Source organism: Mytilus edulis, chromosome 9 (assembly GCF_963676685.1).
Source record: "Mytilus edulis chromosome 9, xbMytEdul2.2, whole genome shotgun sequence".
In the NCBI taxonomy this organism is placed as follows: domain Eukaryota; kingdom Metazoa; phylum Mollusca; class Bivalvia; order Mytilida; family Mytilidae; genus Mytilus; species Mytilus edulis.
In genome coordinates, this window is record NC_092352.1 from 88158310 (window position 1) to 88180346 (window position 22037).

At 29.8% G+C, this 22037-nt stretch overlaps 2 protein-coding genes across 4 annotated transcripts in view; one reads left to right on the plus strand and one right to left on the minus strand.

Annotated features, from left to right (window-relative positions):
* LOC139489327 (uncharacterized) overlaps nt 1-22037 on the minus strand; it is a 27986-nt gene continuing 5949 nt past the window's right edge. The window contains exons 1-5 of one of the 2 annotated variants that reach the window (XM_071275635.1): nt 16409-16499; nt 5969-7754; nt 4916-5113; nt 3075-3236; nt 1-2046 (exon numbers count right to left, since the gene is read on the minus strand). In XM_071275635.1, the coding sequence (XP_071131736.1) occupies nt 1468-2046; nt 3075-3236; nt 4916-5113; nt 5969-7754; nt 16409-16410 (2727 nt within the window). In that variant the 5' untranslated portion in view covers nt 16411-16499 and the 3' untranslated portion in view covers nt 1-1467. Of the gene's footprint in view, nt 2047-3074; nt 3237-4915; nt 5114-5968; nt 7755-16408; nt 16500-22037 lie in introns of those variants that run through there. The other variant, XM_071275637.1, reaches the window with a different exon arrangement.
* Nucleotides 11243-22037, plus strand: part of LOC139489328 (uncharacterized) — a 19362-nt gene continuing 8567 nt past the window's right edge. The window contains exons 1-2 of one of the 2 annotated variants that reach the window (XM_071275638.1): nt 11243-11474; nt 20654-20905. In XM_071275638.1, coding sequence (XP_071131739.1) covers nt 11328-11474; nt 20654-20905 — 399 coding nt within the window. In that variant the 5' untranslated portion in view covers nt 11243-11327. Of the gene's footprint in view, nt 11475-16509; nt 16623-20653; nt 20906-22037 lie in introns of those variants that run through there. The other variant, XM_071275639.1, reaches the window with a different exon arrangement.

The following is a 22037-nucleotide window of genomic DNA, read 5'->3' on the forward strand; positions in this document are numbered from 1 at the left end:
TTTGGTCAATAATTGTTTATTAGCCATATAAACATTGAATATTATGCATGTAAAATGAAATAGGTCTACAGTATGAGTGATTTCAATCATTAAGCACTTATTTATCATATGTATAAATTAACATTTGTAACCCATATTTAAATAGGTTTATATTTAACCATACTCACATTTGTATTTGTAACATTTTCATACCAATATTAATTTTTGTTCTTATCAAAATATTTACATATAAACATTTTAATACAAAATATTTAATTGCCAAAATTTTGTTTCAGTAGTAATAATTTAAGTGTAACTTGAAAAAGAACAGTAAATTCTAGAAAGAGAAATAAAGCAGAATAAATATCCTGTACAATGGTTGTAATTTGAAAGCTCGGAACTTTTTTTTTTTCAATTACAGAAAAAAGTAGGATGTGAAATGTGTGTTTTGGTTTCCACATTTTAAATGTTTTGACACTACGTTTCTGAATTTTTATAGAAGTCGTTATCCTCATTGCTTTTTAAATTGATAATACTGACCGAAACCAAATCAGGACATAAAATTGAGTGTCCAAAAAATAAATCAAACATGCAAATTTATATAAAAGATATAACAAAAAACTGAATTCATCAAATATGGGTCCACTTTCTACATGATAACTTTTAAAAAGTACTCACAATGTTAAGGCAGATCATATGTAAGTTTCCTGAGATTCATTTTTTTTATACTTTGCTAAATTGAAGATTTTTATATGCTCTTTTAAAAAATATAATAGAAAGAATGGGCCTCTGTGCTATTTTTAAAACTATGAGTCATTGAAAAATTGTAGGATCATGCAAAAACACATTTTTGTGCAAAAAAAATCTATGAGATAGAACTTTCATTGAAAGAAATTGTGAGAAGATAGGTTTTATAATATGTATAAAGAAAAAAAAAGAAAAAGTGGTGTCACTGAACTGCTTTCTTGATACAAGTAAAATTTAAAAAAAATCCCAATCAGACCTGTAACTTTTTTTTACTAAAAGAGTTATCTCCCCTTAAATGGCTCAGTTGAAAAAAAATGTCTCTAAAACACAAAATGTATGGTATATGTTTAAATATTTTGGATAATGCAATAATTATCTACCTATTGAAGGAACTCATTAATTACAAATTACTAAGAAATACTATAATAATATTAAGTCTTATATATTATTATTACCATTTTTTACAGGTGAAATACAGGTAAATGCGTTAAGGTGCAACTATTATTTTGGAAAAGTAATGCAAAAAAATGTTGGAAACGTAATACACCCTTTGAAAGGAATATCTCATAGAAAAAAGCAAAGTTGACTTCCATTTAAAAAATCTCTTTTTATCCATTTATTTTTTTCTTTTGAACAACTCGTTCTATATACAGCAAGAAAATACATAACAATGTACCTTTCCAAGTATATAAACTATTTATCTACTTCATACAAAATACATGTACATGTATAAATGCATACCTAAACATTTAAAAACCATATTTTATTGTCTTCTGAAGCAAATACAACTGGATTGCTTATTTTATCAAAGCTAAATATATGTGTGTCAATCTTTCTGTCATCGGTGACCAAGAATAGTCCAGATTGTTCCGGAATGGGAAACATCTCCAATTTTACCCACATGGTAGCTTTATCTAGATGGTTGTGTTTGAAAATCTTAGAAATTGTGCCAAAGCGACGGTTTGTCCTATGCGAAACACTAACACAATAGTCATGTGAGCGTGATGCTGTCGTCTGATGCTCTGTTGTTGAGAAGAAAATTTGTCTTTTTAACTCGGCATCCTGTCTTTGGCTGAACTTTAGATATTTGACCACTGGGTCTATGTCAAATAACTCATAATTTTGGTCATATATATTATTGTAATTGTCTTTTAGAATTGATAGATCCTCACTTTGCAATATGAATCTTTTCGTAGATGCTGTAGATATATCTTGATGGTGAATGGAGTTTACTTTTTCTGCCAAGCGACACAGACTTGTTTGTCTGCTGTAATTTATAATTTCACCACTCAAAATATTGTGAGAGCTCCAATCGTATATCTGAAATATGAATTAAGGAAATTAATTTATGCATACTAGAGTAAGTGAATGAGATGTGATAAATTGTATCTTAACAAGGCTGTATTCCTTAACTCTTGAAAGCCAAATCAGCAAATTGTATATAGATAATGTTAAATGCTGAAAACCATCACATATAGGGTGCTCATGTGAACCCTCATATGCAGTATCTCAAGAAAAATGCGACAACCATATAAATCATGTCTGTCTTGTGTTAGACTAAAAACATATGTGTTGACTTTTAAACCTGAAGCATTTGTTTACAACTGTCTTAAATAAGGTACCTGGTGTTCAGTTGTTGTCGTTTGTTGATGTGGTTCATTTTTCTTTTCATTTCTCGTTTTTTATAAAAATTAGACTGTTGTTTTCCTATTTTAATGGTTTTACACTAGTCATTTTTTGGGGCCCTTAGTAGAAGTTGTTTGGTATGAGCTAAGGTTTTTTGTGGAAAACCGTTCTTTGGTCTTTAATGGTTTAATTTTAGTGATAATTATGAAAATGCAACACACAATATAACTTGCTAATATGAACCTTGATTCAAATTTCACCAAGCATTTTGAGCGTATTGTAAGGCAAAACATAGATCCCTACTTATAAAATTTCATTACACTGCAACAAAATGCTTTGACTATCACTTGTCAAGGTGTAAAGTACAAACAAATATCAAGTCAATATCTTAAAGAAGATAAAAAAAAAGGTAGAAAGTAATGATTTGAGTGAATTTTCAAAGTCCAAGGACGATAACTCTGCACATATTGTTTTCATAGTATTATTCATCTTTCTCAATACATTTTTAATCCCAAAATGAAAATTTGATGCAACTCAAAACGCCTTCATTTTATAACCTATCATCTATATATAAGATGTTGTGGTCTGCTCGTTGTGGCTCATTATTGAAGGTCATACGGTGATTTATAGTATTTAATGTTTTCGTCTCTGGTGGACAGTTGTCTCATTGGCAATCATACCACATCTTCTTTTTTATGTTATTCAATTCTGTTTTAACTTACCCGGTATGTCTGCATCACTGTTGATTCTTCATGTCCATGTTGTAAAATTTGTCTGGTCACCCAACTGTTTGCTCGTTCCAAAGGATAAAGCCATCTATCATACAATGGTCCATAGTCTTCATAACCCTCTGGGATATGATGTAGCAGGTGTGTTGTGATATTCTACAAATAAAAATATTTTAAACAAATGAAAAATTATAAATTCATTCGGTATTATATAGTACTACATCTGAAAAGAAAATTATATAAACCTTAATTCTGACTACAGTACTGACACTCGTTTAGTGTCTGTCTGTTATGATGTTACTGATGAAACTTAACACATCAGCTATATACAACTCCAGGATGTGTGTGAAGGAAATTATTGCAAGGGAAATAATTGAATGTGCTTATTTTAATTGATATTTCAACAAGCATCATGTTTAATTATTAACATCAAAGTCAAGGGTATCTCAAACTCTGTCTGAACGACAAAATGGCAGATAAAAAATCATTCGGACAGACAGAAATTTTGAAATATTTTGTTTGAATATATATGTACAAAAACCCAGATTTCTCTTTCGGTCAGACAAACCCTAAAACAGTTTGGCACAGACTGAAAGTCCATTAATTGGTCACTGAGAGAGTTGGCTTTTTTAAATTATGTATACATTTATAAGGGTGCTATAAACAGTTTCATATAAACAACAGGGGTTATTCCCTGACTAAAAATAACCATGGAGGGAAACCCCTGTTTATTTACTCAATTAATGCTAAAGTAATTAGCTTTCAATTAAAAAATGTTGAATATTGAAATAATTTTAAAAATTATATTAAATATACATGTTTTGAAGGCAGACAACACTGTAAACATCCTGTTTTTAGGCAGTGAAAAATTAAAACATATTTGCAGCCACTGTAGCTGTTTTCGGAGCAGGAGACCGTACTTTTCAAAGGCCTGGTTAAAACCTATAAATTTCATACAGTTTTGATTATATAAAATGTGCACGTCTGTATGGGTATGAACATAACCTGATTTCAGGTTTTTTATGTTCAAATTAGGCTTCTTTTTTAATATGATAAAAGTACACTTGCTATCAAGGTTATAAGAAGCTAGAGAACATTCTGATTCCAGTGATATCTAGTTTTATACAGGTATCTTTATAAATCAGTCCACCACTAAGGGTCACTTATGCATGGCCCCTCAAAATATGACATCATAGAAAAAACTGTTGATAGCACCCCAAGTACTTAAAATAAATAGTGCCTGATATTATTTGTTTTATTCAGCTCTCTAATAAAATTGAGAAAGGAAATGGTGAATATGTCAAAGCGACAACCACCCGACCATAGAGCAAACAACAGCCTTTTGGCATTTAAGCATACTTTTGGAAAATTAGATCATAAAAATATACTAATTCTTATGAGGCAAAAATCTACAATCTGATTGAACAATTACAATTAAGGCTGTAAATAAAACTCCATCTACCTTAGCAGCTAGTACATGTAGTAGTAAGCAATCTTTAATTATGTGCAGAATTTTTTTTTAAACTGTTAAATTAATTTAAATGGTTAAAACAATCATGTCTTTTTTAATCAATAAACAAAATATCTTGTTTCAATTCGTTGTTTTTTTATCATTTACATTTCCTAGGAGAGGCATCAACAAAATGTTTTGAAATCTTATAAGAATTAACTTTATTTTGGTTGATCAGGGGTGTACGGATATTAACTGTAAGCCTCCTGCTGTAAATTGTGTGAGATAATTAAAATGATAAAGTAGATTATTATTGTTTACTTGATTCTTTCAATTGCAAATACGGATGAATATAGAACTCATACGTCTAAGTAGATAAACTAACCTGCAAGGTCAAAGGAAAATCCCTTTCAAGTAACACCACTGCTGTACTTGTGTCTTCAATAAGTCCTTGAAGCTGCTCAGTTGTGTAGGATGGTTGTGTCAGTCTTTTGATCACTTCAAATAAATTGAATAAGGTTTCGTCTTGTGGCTTTGCTAGGAGGCCTCTGATACACCATGCTGCAATATTCTTGGTTACGAACTGAAATAAAGTATTTTTCTATATAAATATGAATAAAAGGAGAATATTCACTATAATTTGAGTTTCAATTAACAAATGTTCTAAAAAAAAGTACTTATATCATACAAGTATCTGTCATGACTGAATTAACTGTACTCTAATAAACCCAATACAATATTTACACATTTGACTTTTATCAAAAGTTCAAAATAATTTTTTATCTTTAATGACATTTATAATTGTCATAATTGATATTTTCAATAATTCTCAGTTTAGGGAACTTGACATATTTGTAATTGGTTTCCTTTAAATTCTATCTTCAAGTTAATCATTTTTTTTAGATCACTTTATTGAATATTTCATAGCATTTGTGCATGGTAACTGCATTTTGTTAAAATACAAAGATTCAAAGCATTTGGATGAAATGATATATATTACTAGATATATAGGGCATACTTTCAGTATATATATATCAGAAATAAACAAAAGTTATACTTTTTTCCAGCTTTCAAATAATTATAATATTATCTAAAATTATTATTAATTATGAGTTATTATTCCCTCCCCTGAATGGTTGCTTTGACAAACACTAATTTTGATCATTGAGAAGCTCAATATTCCTTTAACAACACAACACTCTAAAATGTTTCGTCGATTTAAAAGAGTTATCTCCCTGTAGTGTAAGGTACCACCTTAACCTTGCATTTTGGAAATTTTGTATATATATGAATTAAACAGGATTTTTCTAAATATTGCTAAAATCTAAATTGCATTTTAGTCCCCCAAAAAAGGTGCAATAATAAATGCAAGCAATAATTTCTGAACTTACAGTATTCATATCTAATTCATTAAATAAAATATTTTTATAATCAATACCTGTTGTTTGCCATGCATTGTACGCAGTGTCCATGCTCTGGTAAAATGGTCAGCAGGAGTATAATCAAAGCCTTTAGGGTATTTAACACTCTTTGCTCTGTTGTCAGCTAATTTAACATCCTGTTTTGTTAGTAACCAAGGAGCTGCTGGTAAAGGAGGCGCTTTTGGTGTTGGTTCAGGAACAGCTGTATCTACAGATGATTTCTTTGCCTGTTTGGATGGTCTCTCACATTCGGTTGTTGATAATGATGGTCTTTTTGGCCAGGTTTCTTTAAATCGATTATAATCTTTTTCGCACTGGCGAACTTTAGGTCCATCAGATTTGCCTGTTATCAGATCAAGAATGTTGCTGATGACATCTGCTAATGTGTGCATGCCATCTGGTTGCATCTGATGCACCCTGTCAAAATATGGTAGGCGATGAAGTGGATGTATCCCTTTAAATCCAGTTTCTTTTTGTAGTTTACATTTTTGGTTATTGTTTTTTTTTTTGTCATATTCTTTTCTTATTTCCATTTCTTCTTCCCTTGAATATGCTTGTGGTTTGGGAGCAACCTCTTCAGTTTTCTTGGCAAATAATGTCTTGTCTTTCCGAAATGGCGAATCTGTGGGTAAAAACTCTCTGTTCGATATGTGCAATACTTTATTCACGGAACTGCTATGGACACCTGTATCTTTGCAGAAAAAACAAGCACAAATAGCTGCTTGACCAGAACAGTGTAAAAGTTTAGAAAAAGCTGGTATATCACATAAATACTGTAATAAAGCAATCTTTACATTTACTGGTGCATCTGTGTAGGCGTCATACAAGTTACATTCAATGTTTGATAAAAGTTCGTCAACTAAAACGTTAATATAAGGGTCCAGTGATTTTGGTTCTTTTCTACCATAGCCTGGAACAATACCTGCCAACATCATTGGTCCTAAAATATATCGCATTTCTTGTGGGAGTGTTATCCAGGTGATGATGAGAGGCCATATTGACTTCTGGACTGTTTGGTTCTTATTTGGATTCACACCATCAGCAAAAAGAGCCAATGGCACACAGTTCTGCTGTTGCTGATCTTTGAAGACTCCATCTGTCATCTGTTGTCGAAATATATTGCCATCTGTGTAGCTGCTTAGCCTGCCAGTTGTGTTAAGCTTGTTGGCATAAAGAATCTTTGCCAGGTTCCTAGTTCCATACCAACGAACTATGCGTGGTACTATAGGCATATATTGGAATGTTTTTTTGTTCCTGTTGTTTGAAAACACCAAACTTTCATTACAGTCTGGACAGGCAAGAATGGTACTGCTGATAGGAAAAATTTTACAGTCATTTGTACAGCATTTAAATTTTTCTATTGGCATCAGGTATGGTTGAATAATAGTGACAGCTTCACCATAAGTGGATGGCAGGTTGTTTGGTTGTGGTAGAACACACTTTTCGTGGTAAAGATACTGTGACAAAGCTGTCTTTGACATTCCGTTATTAGATGAAAATATGAATAAATGTTCGGCTATGGCATCTTTTACAGTTCTATTAGTTCCTTCATGGAGTGACTGATTTAAAATTAAAGTTTTTTTTAAAAGTTCCTTAGACTCTCTTACAATCTCAGGTTGTTCTCTATGAGTGTCTGATATTTCAGCATGGGTGTTATGGATTTTCTTTGAATGAGCTCGGAAAGTCTTAATGTTGACAAATTTTCCATTACACTTTGAACATGTGCATTGTCTCTTCAAGTTATCCATTAAGGTGATGGTATGGCTGTATACTTCATATGACAAAGATGTTGATGATGTCATCCTGCAATAGAGAAAAAAAATGACTGTAACAACTGCAGTGGTATATGGATCATGCAAATGACTTGAGAATAAAATAGAGAATTTAAATGGAAAATGTGTCCAGGTGACAACAACCCGATCAAAAATAACAATTTAGTCCAGTAAATCTAGCATAAATTTGACCCAAACCTGAAAGTAATTGCAACAGAAGATTCTAAACTTTTAATCTTTAGTATTATACCCCAAATATACACAGAAAAATTCCCATAAATTATACTCAAGGAAGACTTAAAAACTCTTACAAAAATGGTAGAAATATCAATAAAAATTGATACAAAATGATAATTTTTCCGCTTCTATTCATCAGAATGTATTGATTCTTGATTTTTTAGCGGTCTTTAGAGTATAACAAACAACTCTAAAGGTGTTTTCATATCTTTTATCAAGCTATTACCTAGATTTTTGTAATTCATTTTTTTACCATTTATTGAATTTTTCAACATGTCAAGTGGTCCGAGTACACAGTTATTTCGTAGTGCATTTCTTATGGACAATAAATAAAAATTAAAAAAATCCCACCTGCGCTTTCTAAATAATATTTTTACAGTGTGCTGTACTACTTTTGGGACAAATTATATCAAAATTATAGAAAACTTCATCAGTTCTTACTCAAAATATGGACAATTTTATGTTAAGGGGACTTGAAATGTTTTGACAGCTTCCGAAGTGCTAATTTGTGACCTTTTCAGCTGAACCTTATCACTACTTTACATTAATCATGTTAATATTTATGACCCAAATTTTTTTACAGTGTCATTTCATCCCCCAACTTGCTATATGAGGCATAAAACATGGAGAAATAAATTTGGAAGGGGTATAACAAAAATTGACAAGTAACACACTGTCCACAATAAGGACTATATTCGTGGACAACGAAAATCAAAGGACGATAACTGTGTACTCGGACCTAATAGGATAGAAAAAGTTTACCAATCTTAATAAAACTTTGTATGACTAAAGCTTAATATATTCTAAGACTGCTTACAAAGTTTCATAGCAATAGGATATATATTAAAGACATTATGATTAATTCTATATTCAACTTTGCGCGTTAAATTCAGACGTTAAAATTGAGAAATTTCAACTATCAACATTTGAGGCTTTTAAAATTTAAATATTGCAAAAAAATACTTTCAAAATGCCTATATATATAATATGTCATGTAATTTAAAGCAATAGATTACTCATTTGATACATCAGACTTAGCATAATTATTCAAAAGTCAACTTTATATGAGCCTATGACTAAAAATGGAGGTTTTCCAATGAAGGGGGACCTTATATAAAGATGTAATATTTTCCAGCAATTTTAAATTTGTGAAGCTTTTTGATTAGAAATAATCCTTATACATGTTATATATGTATTTAATGTACTTTAAATGGACAGAACACTTACAAATAACATCATATTAATTTAAAAGGGTCTTAGGCCAAGTAAGACTAAAAATAATTTAGGGTCAATTTAGGCCGTAGCACATATTTACATTTAAAAATGCATATTTGAGCTATAGGAAATAAAAATTTGTGTCTTTTCTATCATTTCTATACTCAGGTGACATGATGCAATAAATCTGAGCACAAAAAGGCTCTTACATTCAACTGTTTAAGCAGACAGTATGGTCTGATACAAAGAATTTTCACTTTTTACATCGGACACAATTTTTAAACTAGATACCCCAATGATGATTGTGGCCAAGTTTGGTTTAATTTGGCCCAGCAGTTTCAGAGGAGAAGATTTTTGTAAAAGTTAACGACGCCGGACGCTGGACGACGACGCCGGACGACGACGGACGCCGGACGACGCCGGACGCCGGACGACGCCGGACGCCGGACGACGCCGGACGCCGGACGCCGGACGACGCCGGACGCCGGACGCCAAGTGATGAGAAAAGCTCACTTGGCCCTTCGGGCCAGGTGAGCTAAAAAATCTGTTGCAATTAGTTTGAGGTTAAAATTTAGTTTGACTGGACTAATTGAACTAAAATTATAAACTGAACTTTAACCATTATTTCCAGTGGATAGGATAGGATTAGTGTTTTTATACAAGTTATAAACAAAGTTTATAATTTAAAAACACATTTGGATCAAGACCACAGTGTATCAGTTTTTAAACAATCTTAATCTTCTTGTCAATTATTTAAATTGAAAAACAAAAATTATATCAAAAGATTTTTTTGTTGATGCATTCAAGAATTTGTATAGTTAGTCTAACTATACAAATCCTTGATGCATGAGATCTGAGTGTTTCTTGAGAAGACAACTAGCCCATATTTTCCTGTTTTTCATTAAAAATGTGGAAAATTTGTAATATGGCCTTAATGTAAATTTTTCAAACATTTACATATCTTTCTTTAGTGGATGTTATGTATACATACGGTTACCAATTAATGAGCTTTTAAATTTTAAGTTTATAATTTTAAAAACATTTGTGAAAAAAAATTGGAACTTTTTTGCAAATTATTAATTATGAAGGATTGAAGTGTTACATTTAATAATACATGTACTGGTTTGTTTAATATAGAGTAGAAACATAAACAAAAAAAAGTCACAAAACCTCAAGGAAAAAAAGTCATTTTGATAAGATATAAAAAATAAATAATTATGAAACAAAATTAAAAAAATCAACCTACTAAATTGCTATATTACTAGTTCTGGTGCTCTTGTCATGGTTATGTGCCATATGAATATAACAAGGTAAAAATTATGGAAATATGCTTTCTAAAGGTTAAGCTTAAATTTTATACTTTTTTAATTTTGTGTAGAATTTGAAAGTAAAATTTAAGTTATAATCTAGCTTTTCTTGGACATAATGAAATTAAGTGAATCTCATCATCCACAGACTGACTGTGGATTTTCATAGATTACCAAGTCTTTTGATTCTGTTGAATTAATTTTTATTTGACAAATTTTGCAAATAAATTGTTTCACATAATCATATATTAAAGAATATTACTGGTTAGGGCGATAAACTTTAAAGTTAATAGTACTATTTAAAAATGTTAACACAAAACCGCTTTACATATAATGCACAAGGATGCAGGAAAATAAATAATTTACATTTATATTTATTCAAAAACACTTTAATTATAAATATAAATGTATTATAAACATAAAACTTCTGATTGTAATTAATGTATATCATTAACATTGCAAATATATTTGTACACAACATTTCAAATGTATTATACATAGTAAAATAATTTAAATGTTGTTTTGATAGCAATTAGGAAAAACAATCCAAACATTTAATGAATTTGCAAAAAACCTTTCATCATTTGAAGTTTCCTATCAGGATATATTTGAATGGCTTCACAAAGCCAATAATAAAATTAAAAACACAATAGAAATGGCATTTTCTATTTACAAGAGCTATACACATGTCAGCTTGGCATTGAAGCCATGTTCATCGTTATTATAACACCTGTAAAACTTCAAATAGAAAACACAAGTAGATGTGTAACCAATCAATTATCATCTTTTTAACCTTATATAAAAAGTAAAACTGAATTCTTGCACATCATTGTTTGCTTGTCAACATGGAATATCAACGTCACTACCAGCCAACCTTTACACATCTTAACAATGTGAGAAGTAACAACCAGATAATGCATCAATACCAGCCAACTTATTCTCTGCCAACTAGTAGTAGATCAACAAGTCAGATGTCATACCAGCAAAATACGGTGAGTTGCAAATACACTATAGTAATTAGTTTAAATAATTAACATGTGAATAATTAATATAAGGCATCAAAATCTGTCTAGTAAAGTTACTTATTTCGGTTTTTTATTTGGGAGGACAGATAGAAAAAGAGGGGAGGAGTCTTAATTACTCTGTATAAAATAATAATATTCAAACACAACCATTATAGACCCAATAAACCATTTCAACTCATTTTAGTTTCATTATTTTCCCACCTGTTTATGAAGGTAAACGGACAGAAAGTCACAGGACAAAAAGTCACAGGACATAAAGTCACAAATTTGGTAGGACAAAAAGTCACAGGACAAAAAGTCACAAATAATTTATTGACAATTGTTTTAATATATAAGAATATATCTTGAAATATTTACTTTTAAATACATATATTCATATTAAAGTTTAGGAAATGTGTCATTATACTTGAAAAATGAAGATTTATTTAATTTTAATCATGCAAAAGATGTTTTTCTTGGCACCATGAAGCCATTTAATTACCAAGTCACTTTGACATTTTGTTTTTTTAACAATTATTTGATAATCTTAGATATTTTTTTGATATATTTTGTTTAAAAAGTTGGTTTATATACAATAGTTTAAGAAAAATACAAAAATATTTTTGTAGAAATAAGCGTTTTTTATTCAAAGAAAATAATCAGAAAAAATGAATTGTGACTTTTTGTCCTGTGACTTTTTGTCCGTGACTTTTTGTCTGTGATTTTTTGTCTGTGACTTTTTGTCCTGTGACTTTCTGTCCTACATTCTTTATGAATATGAGCATGAATATTGCATTTTTAAAAGTAAAGTTATTTTTTTTTATCATATTTTCTAATAATCAGATAATGTTGCTTTGCTTTATATATCATATTTTATTTTTCTGAGCATAAGCAAGGCCCTAGTTTGCAATTTGATGTTGTTAAGTATAAAAAATCTTGATATTTAACATAATTGTATAATATTTGATTTAAACAATGATTTGTATAGTCTAACTATGATCCATGATTAACCTAAACATTAGTATCAAATTTGAGATACAAATTTTTTTTACCAAAATTGTCTTCAATTATATTTAAGGATGTTTGCTTGTCATGTTTTGGAAATTTTGTCAGCTTTTGAAATCCTCTGGTTTTATCCATTTGAATGCCTTAAAAAAATTTGACCATGAACCCCCATTTTTTCTTTGTATAAATCTTATACATGTATAATTATAAGCCATTTGTGACAGTCTTATAAATCTTAATTATATTAAATAGTTTTTGAGAACTTTTAACTGGTCAATGGTAAAGCTAGAAAAGTCAAGAGAGAACATTTCTGGCCAAAATTCCAATGGCTAATATCTCAAAAACAATCACATTGACCCCTATATTCTTTTTGATTTTTTTAATCCTCAACTTAACCCCTATCAATACATACTAGTTTTTGGAAAGTTATTTATTTTGAATCTGAGCAGCAAACATCCTTAACTGATGATATTCTGATGGTAGTTCATATCAAAATGTTTTTGATACTTATATCATGCTGATAGACCAACAGATATTTATTAAATGAACACTCTCTGTGTAATTATAATTAATTTTTCAACATGTTTCTTTCTTTCCATGAATATAGGTTGTAAATTATAAAATATCCTTTTTGATGTTTATTAAAACAATTTCATCTCAGTATAGGTGTTGCTCATTGTTGAAGGCCATACAGTGACCTATAGTTGGTCATTTTGGTAGCTTTTGGAGAGTTGTCTCATTGGCAATCATATCACATCTGCTTCTTTTGGAAACATCTGTGCAAAAAATTATGATCTGATCTTCTAATGGTTTAACTTTGGACCCTTTTGGTCCCTTTTTCCTAAACTGTTTGGACCAAAACTCCCTAAATCAATCACAACCTTCCTTTAACGGTCATAAACCTTAATTGTGTTTAAATTTCATAGATTTCTATAAACTTATACTAAAGTTATGGTGCTAAAATCAAGAAAAAAGCTTATTTGGGCCCCTTTTTGGTCCCCAATACCTTAACTGTTGGAAACAAAACTTCCAAAAACAATCCCAACCTTTTTTTTGTGGTCACAAACCTTATGTCAAAATTTCATATATTTCTATTTACTTAAACTGAAGTTATAGAACGAAAAACAAGAAATTGCTTATTAGGGCCCTTTTTGGCCCCTTATTCCTAAAATGTTGGAATCAAAACTCCCAAAACCAATCCCAACCTTCATTTTTTGGTCATAAACCTTGTGTTAAAATTTCATAGATTTCTATTCACCTTTACTAAAGTTAGAATGCGTAAACTAAAATTATTCGGACGGCACAGACGACAACGCAAACGTGAATTATGGAACTGTTTCAAAAGATATGAAAATGATCCAAATAATTTTAAAGTTCACTGGTTCAATTGCTTTAAATAACTTATCAATTAAGCATATATATATATATATATATACTTTTGTAATTGCTTTTCTTAATTCAACAATTGGCCAGTTCTATTTGAAATATATTTAAATTTTTTTCACTGGTTAATATGGCAAGCCGTTTTGCTATTTAATCTAACTTCAAGATATCTCATAAACTTTATAAGATATCTTATATAATAGTTCATTAGATATTTGATATAGTTTGAAAGATATCTTATAAAGTTTATAAGATATCTTATATAGTTCACGAGATATCTGAAATAATTTATGACATGTCTTATACATGTAGTTTATAAGATATCTCATATAATTTTCTCAATATGATATTGAATGAACTAAATAAGATATCTTATACAAAACATATTTACAAGATATTTCATATACTTTAAGATATCTAAAATAAATCTTATATATTATATGAGATATCATATATATTATGAGATAATTTGAAATTCAAATAAATAGCTAAAGGGCTTGCCATAGGTTTATGTTAGCTGGTACTTGTGGTATATATGTTTTTTTGTAATAGGCCTCGTTTACCAAAGTTAAGATGATAGTGCATCATATGCAATGATATTCATGTATTACAACTTCCCTGGTCTGAATCCAATAATTTCTTCAATCAGTGTACAGAAGAAATTAACTTAATATTCATTTTCCGTTTTTACAGGAAAATGATATATTATTTCGTCTTATATTGTATGCATAAAAAAATTCCCAATTGGGATAAAAATTCCCAATTTGATATTTAAGGGACCCATTTGTAAAAACCTGGAATCATCCCTGCAATTCACTACTTAACAAAAAGTTTCAGCACCAAAATTTGTTTGACATGAATTACATCCCCCTACTTAATATTTCATGCATTTAATATAAAGAAATAAATTGGGAAAGTGTATTAAATAAAACATGTTAGTTATACACTGTTTACACTAGGGACTATATTCGTAGACAACGAAAACCAAAGGAAGATAACTGTGTCCTTGGACCTTATGATCATAAGATAGTATCCTGAAGAAAATTTTGTAAAAATAAAATTCCATTTTTTCAATATTTTACATGTAAATGGACTCAGTTTTTCTGCGGGGAAACATTACATTCACTCTGTGGTTAAAGTTTTTAAAATTTTAATAACTTTCTTAAACTATCCTTGGTTTGTACAGGAATTGGACAGAAGCTTATTTATGATCATAAGATAATATCCAGAAGTAAATTTTGTAAAAAATAAATCCATTATGTCCATATTTTACATTCGAATGGACTTAGTTTTTCTTCCAGTTAACATTACATATGTATTCTGTGTTTAAAACAAGTGTTGAATGTGATTTAAATATTCAAATGAATTTAAAGAGTTATCTCCCTGCTATGTTATACAAATGAACATTTTTAGGGCCTCCTTATAGCCTAACAGTGAAAAACTGAAGAAATAGCATAAAATGAGAACTAAGTTAACTAACAATACTTTTCAGATCACTTATATAACAAGACTAGTAGAAAGTTACTTTCACTTGAATGTCATTTAATCAAACCATTCAATAATGCCTCTTATTATTTTGTATATTCTGTAAACAAACTTATAGTCACAGATACTTCTTTTCACATTTAACTTTCTCTAGCCAGTTTCACAGTGATATAATTTCTTGTACTTTTATTATACATAATTGCAGTCCCCTTGATAATACTAGAGCAAGGAAAATTCACATAATTTAGATTAATTTAAACTTTAGAGATAAATTTGTGATCAATCCTGCAGTATATACAATAAATTTTACAATTTTAATGCATCTTTGGAATTGCAAGTTTGAACATGATGAGTCTTAACTGATTTTGATGAGTCTGGGACTCATTGACTTGCCTTAGAGAGAACCCTGATAAGAAATGCACTACAAGTATTAATAAAAAAAATCATTGAAAATCAGGGGTGGATTAAGCGGGTTTTACATAGGGAACCCCCCCCTTTTTGTGGGAAAAATTGATTGCTTATATAAATCACTGAAGCATGACTGATGCAGGGACCCTCTTAGTTAGTCAGTGGACCCCCTCTTGTGAACATTTCTAGATCTGCTACTGAAATGGACACTTTTCTTTTCACTATAAATATTGACTAAATAAATAACTATGCTGTGTTTTGTGAGGCTGCAACCTTTTGATTATCGGGAGGGGGGATTTCAATTCAAGACAAACATCTTTTTTCTTTGGCAAAAACAATCTATATTTTTGGGGACTAGTCCAAAATCCATTTGTTTTCTTTCAATTTTAGCATCATATTACACATAGTCATAGTGGCAGCTGCATGAGGATGCAACATACATACATATCCTATTTACTGGTCAAAAACAAATATTTTTTTCTCTCCAAAACCTGTAAACAAACTTATAACCACCACCCCCTCCTGATCAAATGGTTGGCCTAAGTGCAACATTACCATTTCTATTTTCACCTGGATAAGGAGGTAAAGTTAGAAAAGGCTTTGTTTGAAAAACAAATGAAGAAAATCTCTAAAAATCCTACATTTATCCATCTGTCTAATCAATCTGTCTGTTTGTCAATGTTCACGAGATTGGCAAACACAGAAAAAATGTCACATGATACAACGTTTCAACCTTCACCTTGAATCAGCTTCTAGCTCTGTCGTCTGAACGACATGCAGCTAAGATGTCAGACAAAATTTCCTGTTTATTAACCTTTTTGCATAATAAGATGGGACTCAGTTATTTCAAAAAAGGTAGACAATATTCATTTGTTATTAAGTCACTGATAATTATGTGAGGGACTATCCACTAGGATGGGGGAGGGGGATGATTTTTCTTAAAAAAATTATCATGGTCAAGCAGATGACAAAAAAATATATTCTTAAGCCAGTTTGTCCCATGCCGTTAATATACAATGTTAGTGTTGAATATAGAAAATTTATTTGAATAAAGCGCCTATAAGGGACTGTGCAATATTTATATGAGGGTTGGGCTAGTGCAAACATGGACGGGGCACATAATTTTTTTAGGCGAATAATGAGTGGGGTGAAAAGTTGATTAACTAACATATGGGGGGTGCACTCTTTTCTAATAACCCTTTCATGTGTGCATTTTAAAACAAGTAAATCAGGGGCGGATGCACAAAATGATGCAGGAATTTTCGAAAAGGGGGGGGGGTGCTAACCCAGGGCAAAGGGGGGGGGGGTGCAGGGGGGGGTGCAAAACATGTCCCGATACAAATGTATTGATCGGCAAAAATAAAGGGGGGGTCACACCCCCGGACCCCCCCCCCCCCCCCTGGATCCGCCACTGATTAAATCAATTCAATTCTATTCAATTCTTTATAACTTTAAGCACATTATGCTTATCAGAGCAATAAATACAAATACATTTCTATAACACAATATCACATAAATCAAGAGTGTAAAAGATTAAAACTATATTTTTTAAAATCAAATTGAATAACAGCACTTTAACAAATCAATGACTTGAGGATGATTGTTAGTTCATATACTTATACATTATCTGAATGCATTATGTTTATAGGTCTAAATGTTCTTATTTATTATACACATATTTATTATTTCTGTGAAAAAAATGAAAGAAAAAAAAGCACAATTGAATGTAAACCAATAAAACCTAATACAGAGCTTCAATACATTTTTGTGTGTTTTTGTGTCTTCAACTTCATCAAAAACTACCTTGACCAAAAACTTAAACCTTAAACTCCCACTTTCATTTTCTCTGAAAAGTTGACCATGAAATTGTGATCAAAAGTTTAATTTGGCTTTAAAATTGGAAAGATCATATCATAAACAACAAGTGTACTTAGTATCAAGTTCAGCTTCCTTAAAAAACTACCTTGATCAAAAACTTTAACCTGAAGTGGTGCGAGCAAACTCACAGACATACTAACTGACGGACAAAGGAACGGAGGCACAGACCAGAAAACAAAATGCCCCTCTTTTATTGTAGGTGGGGCATAAATAATATTAAATTGCTTATAGTACATTATTATTAAGCATTGTCTGTAATAAATAAAATATCTGAAAACTAAAAATGATGTGAATTAAACATAGCATAACGTATGGTAAACAAATGCTTAAAGTAAACAGAAAATAATTTCAATTGTATTATAAACAAGCATTAGCCTTTCAAAAAGGGCTAAGTGCTCTCGCTTAGTAGATTAATTCATTTACTAGAATAGCCACATGCATCAATCAACAAATTTTACTACACCCGTGAGGTCAAACGTTATGAAGTAGTATTTATCATTTAAAGTTGTTGTTTACTCCAGAAGATTCACCTATTTTAGATAAAAGTTACCTGTGTAAAATTAAATTTTTGAGCATTAAAAGAATGTCAACGTAATCTATGATACAGCTGAATTATGTCCCTTGGGAGTATTAATCTCCAACAAAAGTCCTTGCAAACAGTTGAAATGAAAAAAATGTATATATGCCTGATATAAAAAAAAGATAGAAACTACTAAATGAAGCGATATTGAAATATTTGCTGAATGAATTGCCAAGAATGTGAACAATTCTTTACACAGGAGAATATAAATTCTATCCAAATTAAGCCTCAACTCAGGTTGGTCTCTTTTTTTCTTAGATGGACAATTTAACATTTCTTATTTTAATAGATTATGGCTATAGAGAAATATCCAAGTGATACATTTAGGGAATTACAAAGCAAATATAAGGCAAATAACCCAGTTAAAATATTTGTTTCTACTTGAATTCTTGAGTTTCCAATTAAATTAATCATTGTGAAAGGTAAAAACAAATACAAAAGAACAATAGTTTTGTGCAGTTTATACAATATAGCTTATATTGAAATCCGAATATACAGTTTAATTATTTACCCATCAATTTGACGTATTATGATGACTTTGGACTTTTTTCTCGAAACAGTATTAATGTTCTCAGTGAAACATTTCTATACTTTGTGATAAAAATCAAATGTACTAAGCTTCAAAAAAGTAAAAACATAACTGAAGTCTGATGCCCACGGTCATTTAACACCAAATTAATGAAGATTTATATAATATTTCAAAAGGTTTCAAAATTGAATTTGGAAATATACAAACTACAGATGACTCATAGATAGATAAAAAAAATATTGTACCCTTGGATCCAATCACAGTGCTCCTAAGTTGACTTCCTTCACAAAAATTAAGTCTTTATAATATTGAAATATATATGCATTTTAGTTGAAATATCAACTCTGATATGTACATGTATTATTGATTTCGTAAAAAAATATCATATGTGTACTTAAGTTTTTTTAAGCAGGGCAAGGACTTTTTTCCCATTAATTAAAGCCAAGCGAGAACTTTTTTTAATAATAAATATTGACAGGCATAATTTTCTTTTTATTTGCTCCCAGCAAAATCACACTTGTGTTTCAAAAAGTAGTATCTACATTGTATTATCATATTGTGGAATTAAGTCGACAATTAAACATGAAATTCAGAAGTGGCATTATAGTAGACAAATATAGTGTTTGTTGCCAAATCTAGTACTTTTTATAGCTTTTTAACAGAGATTATCCCATTTGTACCATCTCCCTTTTTCCAAAGATCTTTCTCAAAAGTCATAATTATTTATTAGCTTTCTCTTTTACCAATGCATACATGTACCGGTAAACATGTTGTGCTACTTTTTTCTTTCACAAATAAATTTTTACTCTTTGGTCGGGTTGTTTTTCTGTGACATTCCTTGTTTCCATCTGTAATTTTATTGTTATTAACCTCATCCTATTTCTTTATATAAATCTGATTTTTTTAAATTTTCAAACAATGTATTATGATAATTTGTGTTGATAATTACTTAATACAAACAACTAACAAGAATGAAATTAAAACTCTGAGATGGGGAAATATGAACTTTTTGTTTAAAGAGTATATTTATATATATATAGTTAATTAGCTAAATAAACATGATAAATAAACTTAAAACTATTTTGTCCAGGGTAAAACAGTTAAGATGGTTACACTAAAGACTGGTGTCTGTGTAAATGGTGAGAAGTGAGGGTCTAGCATTGATATTAACCATTTATATCTAAAATTAATAAGTCATTTTGCAATAATATGTCATTATAAAAACAACCATTTGTTTTCAAGAAACCAGTCATGGTTACTTCTAGTACAAGTTATTTGTGTCTACTTATAAGTAAATTTTGTTAGATTCAAATTTCATTGTCGATAAAATTAAACATACATGTTGAATAATGACATCTGTAAACATATGGTAAAGGACAGACACTCATGTTTGATAAAAAAATCTCAAAGAAATTTAGATAGTTTGACTTTTTTTACTTGTATAAGTTAAAAAATTTAATGTCTATGGTACATACATGTAACTAAATTAGCCAATAAAATAATATATTAGAAAAATTAAATAAAATACACTTGTATCAAAGTTGTATGTATATTTTTAAAAGTACATGTATCTTACTAATAAATTCTTTAAATAAATAAAATAAAAGTAACTTGTACATGTATGTAGTACTCTTGACTGTGATATTTCTGTACATTTCCGCATCTTTGGCAAATAACAATTTCCTAGTTAATTATTATTGTTCTATTACAAAGGCAAAATACTCAAATAATTGCTATGACTGAGATAATAAAATAGTCTATCAAAAAGGATGTCTATGCTCAAGTCTTAATTTACTGAATCTTTTAAGAGTTCACTGAAATTATTATCATGTTTCAATATTTTATTATGCATACAAAAGTGATTTAATTTACATTGCAAATTTCTTATTTAATTTTCAGATGCTGAATCCTTCCTCTCAAGACATAACTATGGCCACACTACAGAACTTTAATACACAATCTGACAGAGGAGATCAGCCACCAAAATGTGATCTAAGATGCAAGTGCTGTGCTGTACAAATGGCTTTTGGACTAGTGTGTGCCTGTAATCTGACCAAAGAAAGTGTTGGTACACAGACTGATATTTTAGTTCTCAACATGACTACTGAAGACTACTTCAAACCAAAGACAACTGCCTTTAAGCTATTACAGGTAAGACAATTATGTATTTTATATTTTACTAGACCTTTAATTAAGAGTATCAGTTGAACATAATAAAAGTAATATTGCATTCTAGTATAGACATGATAGATGTAGTAATACTATCATACTTTGAAAAAATATAAAAAATTAAGGGTCTGTTCTAAAAAAAAAGTACTTTTATTTTCTAAACTAAATTCTAACCAATATTTTAAAAAAGGAAATTTGTATTAAAGACATTTATAATCAAAAGAATGTTGGATTAGATATTGTCAGATGTGATCTTAATATTATTTATTTCTATTAGAAAGTAAAACAAGTCTTATCATATCAGAAATATCCTCTCATACATTTAGAAGTGATATTTTCAAACTAATAAGTTATCAGTATGATTGATAATGGTCTATGCATTCGTTATAGAGAGTGTTCAATGAAAGAAAGTAACATACTATTATACTGTATTAGTCTGGTACTAATTTAACATGATCAAAACTACCATTCAGAAGCATACTACAATTTGTACATTGTATATCAACAGAAAGAACACATTTAAAGTTGAAAAGATGATGATCAGCCTGAATAAACCATAATCAGAAAATCTTAACATTCAGCAATCATAAATATATAAATTTATTATTGTTTTTCCCCCATTTTCTAGCATTTAAAAAAGTATAAATTAAGTTTTAAAGTTATCCAATAGGGGTCAAATTATGGATTAGCTTTAAACAATCAGTGGTAGTTCATATACATATTCAGGACAAGCCATGATAATGAGAAATTTATCAATTAGAATTGTTCTTATAGGGAAGGTGACTGTGACTGACATTGCCTAGCCTTCAACAATAATCAAATACTTCAATTTAGCATTAAGCCCCATTTATACAAATTAATATCTAAAAATGTTTTATTTGTTTATGTGTCGATATTTATTTAAATGACCTGCTAATTTTAAATACTTTTTGAATTGTAATTGAAGAAATTATAAGCTATTTAGGTAAAACAGGCAGTATTATGACCTTCAAATATATATATATTTTCAGTTCTGATACCATGCACTTAAAACTTTGAATCTTTAAATATTTTAAATCCATGAAATAAAACTGAATTGTACATGCTGTAACTAATACACAAGTTTGTCAATTCT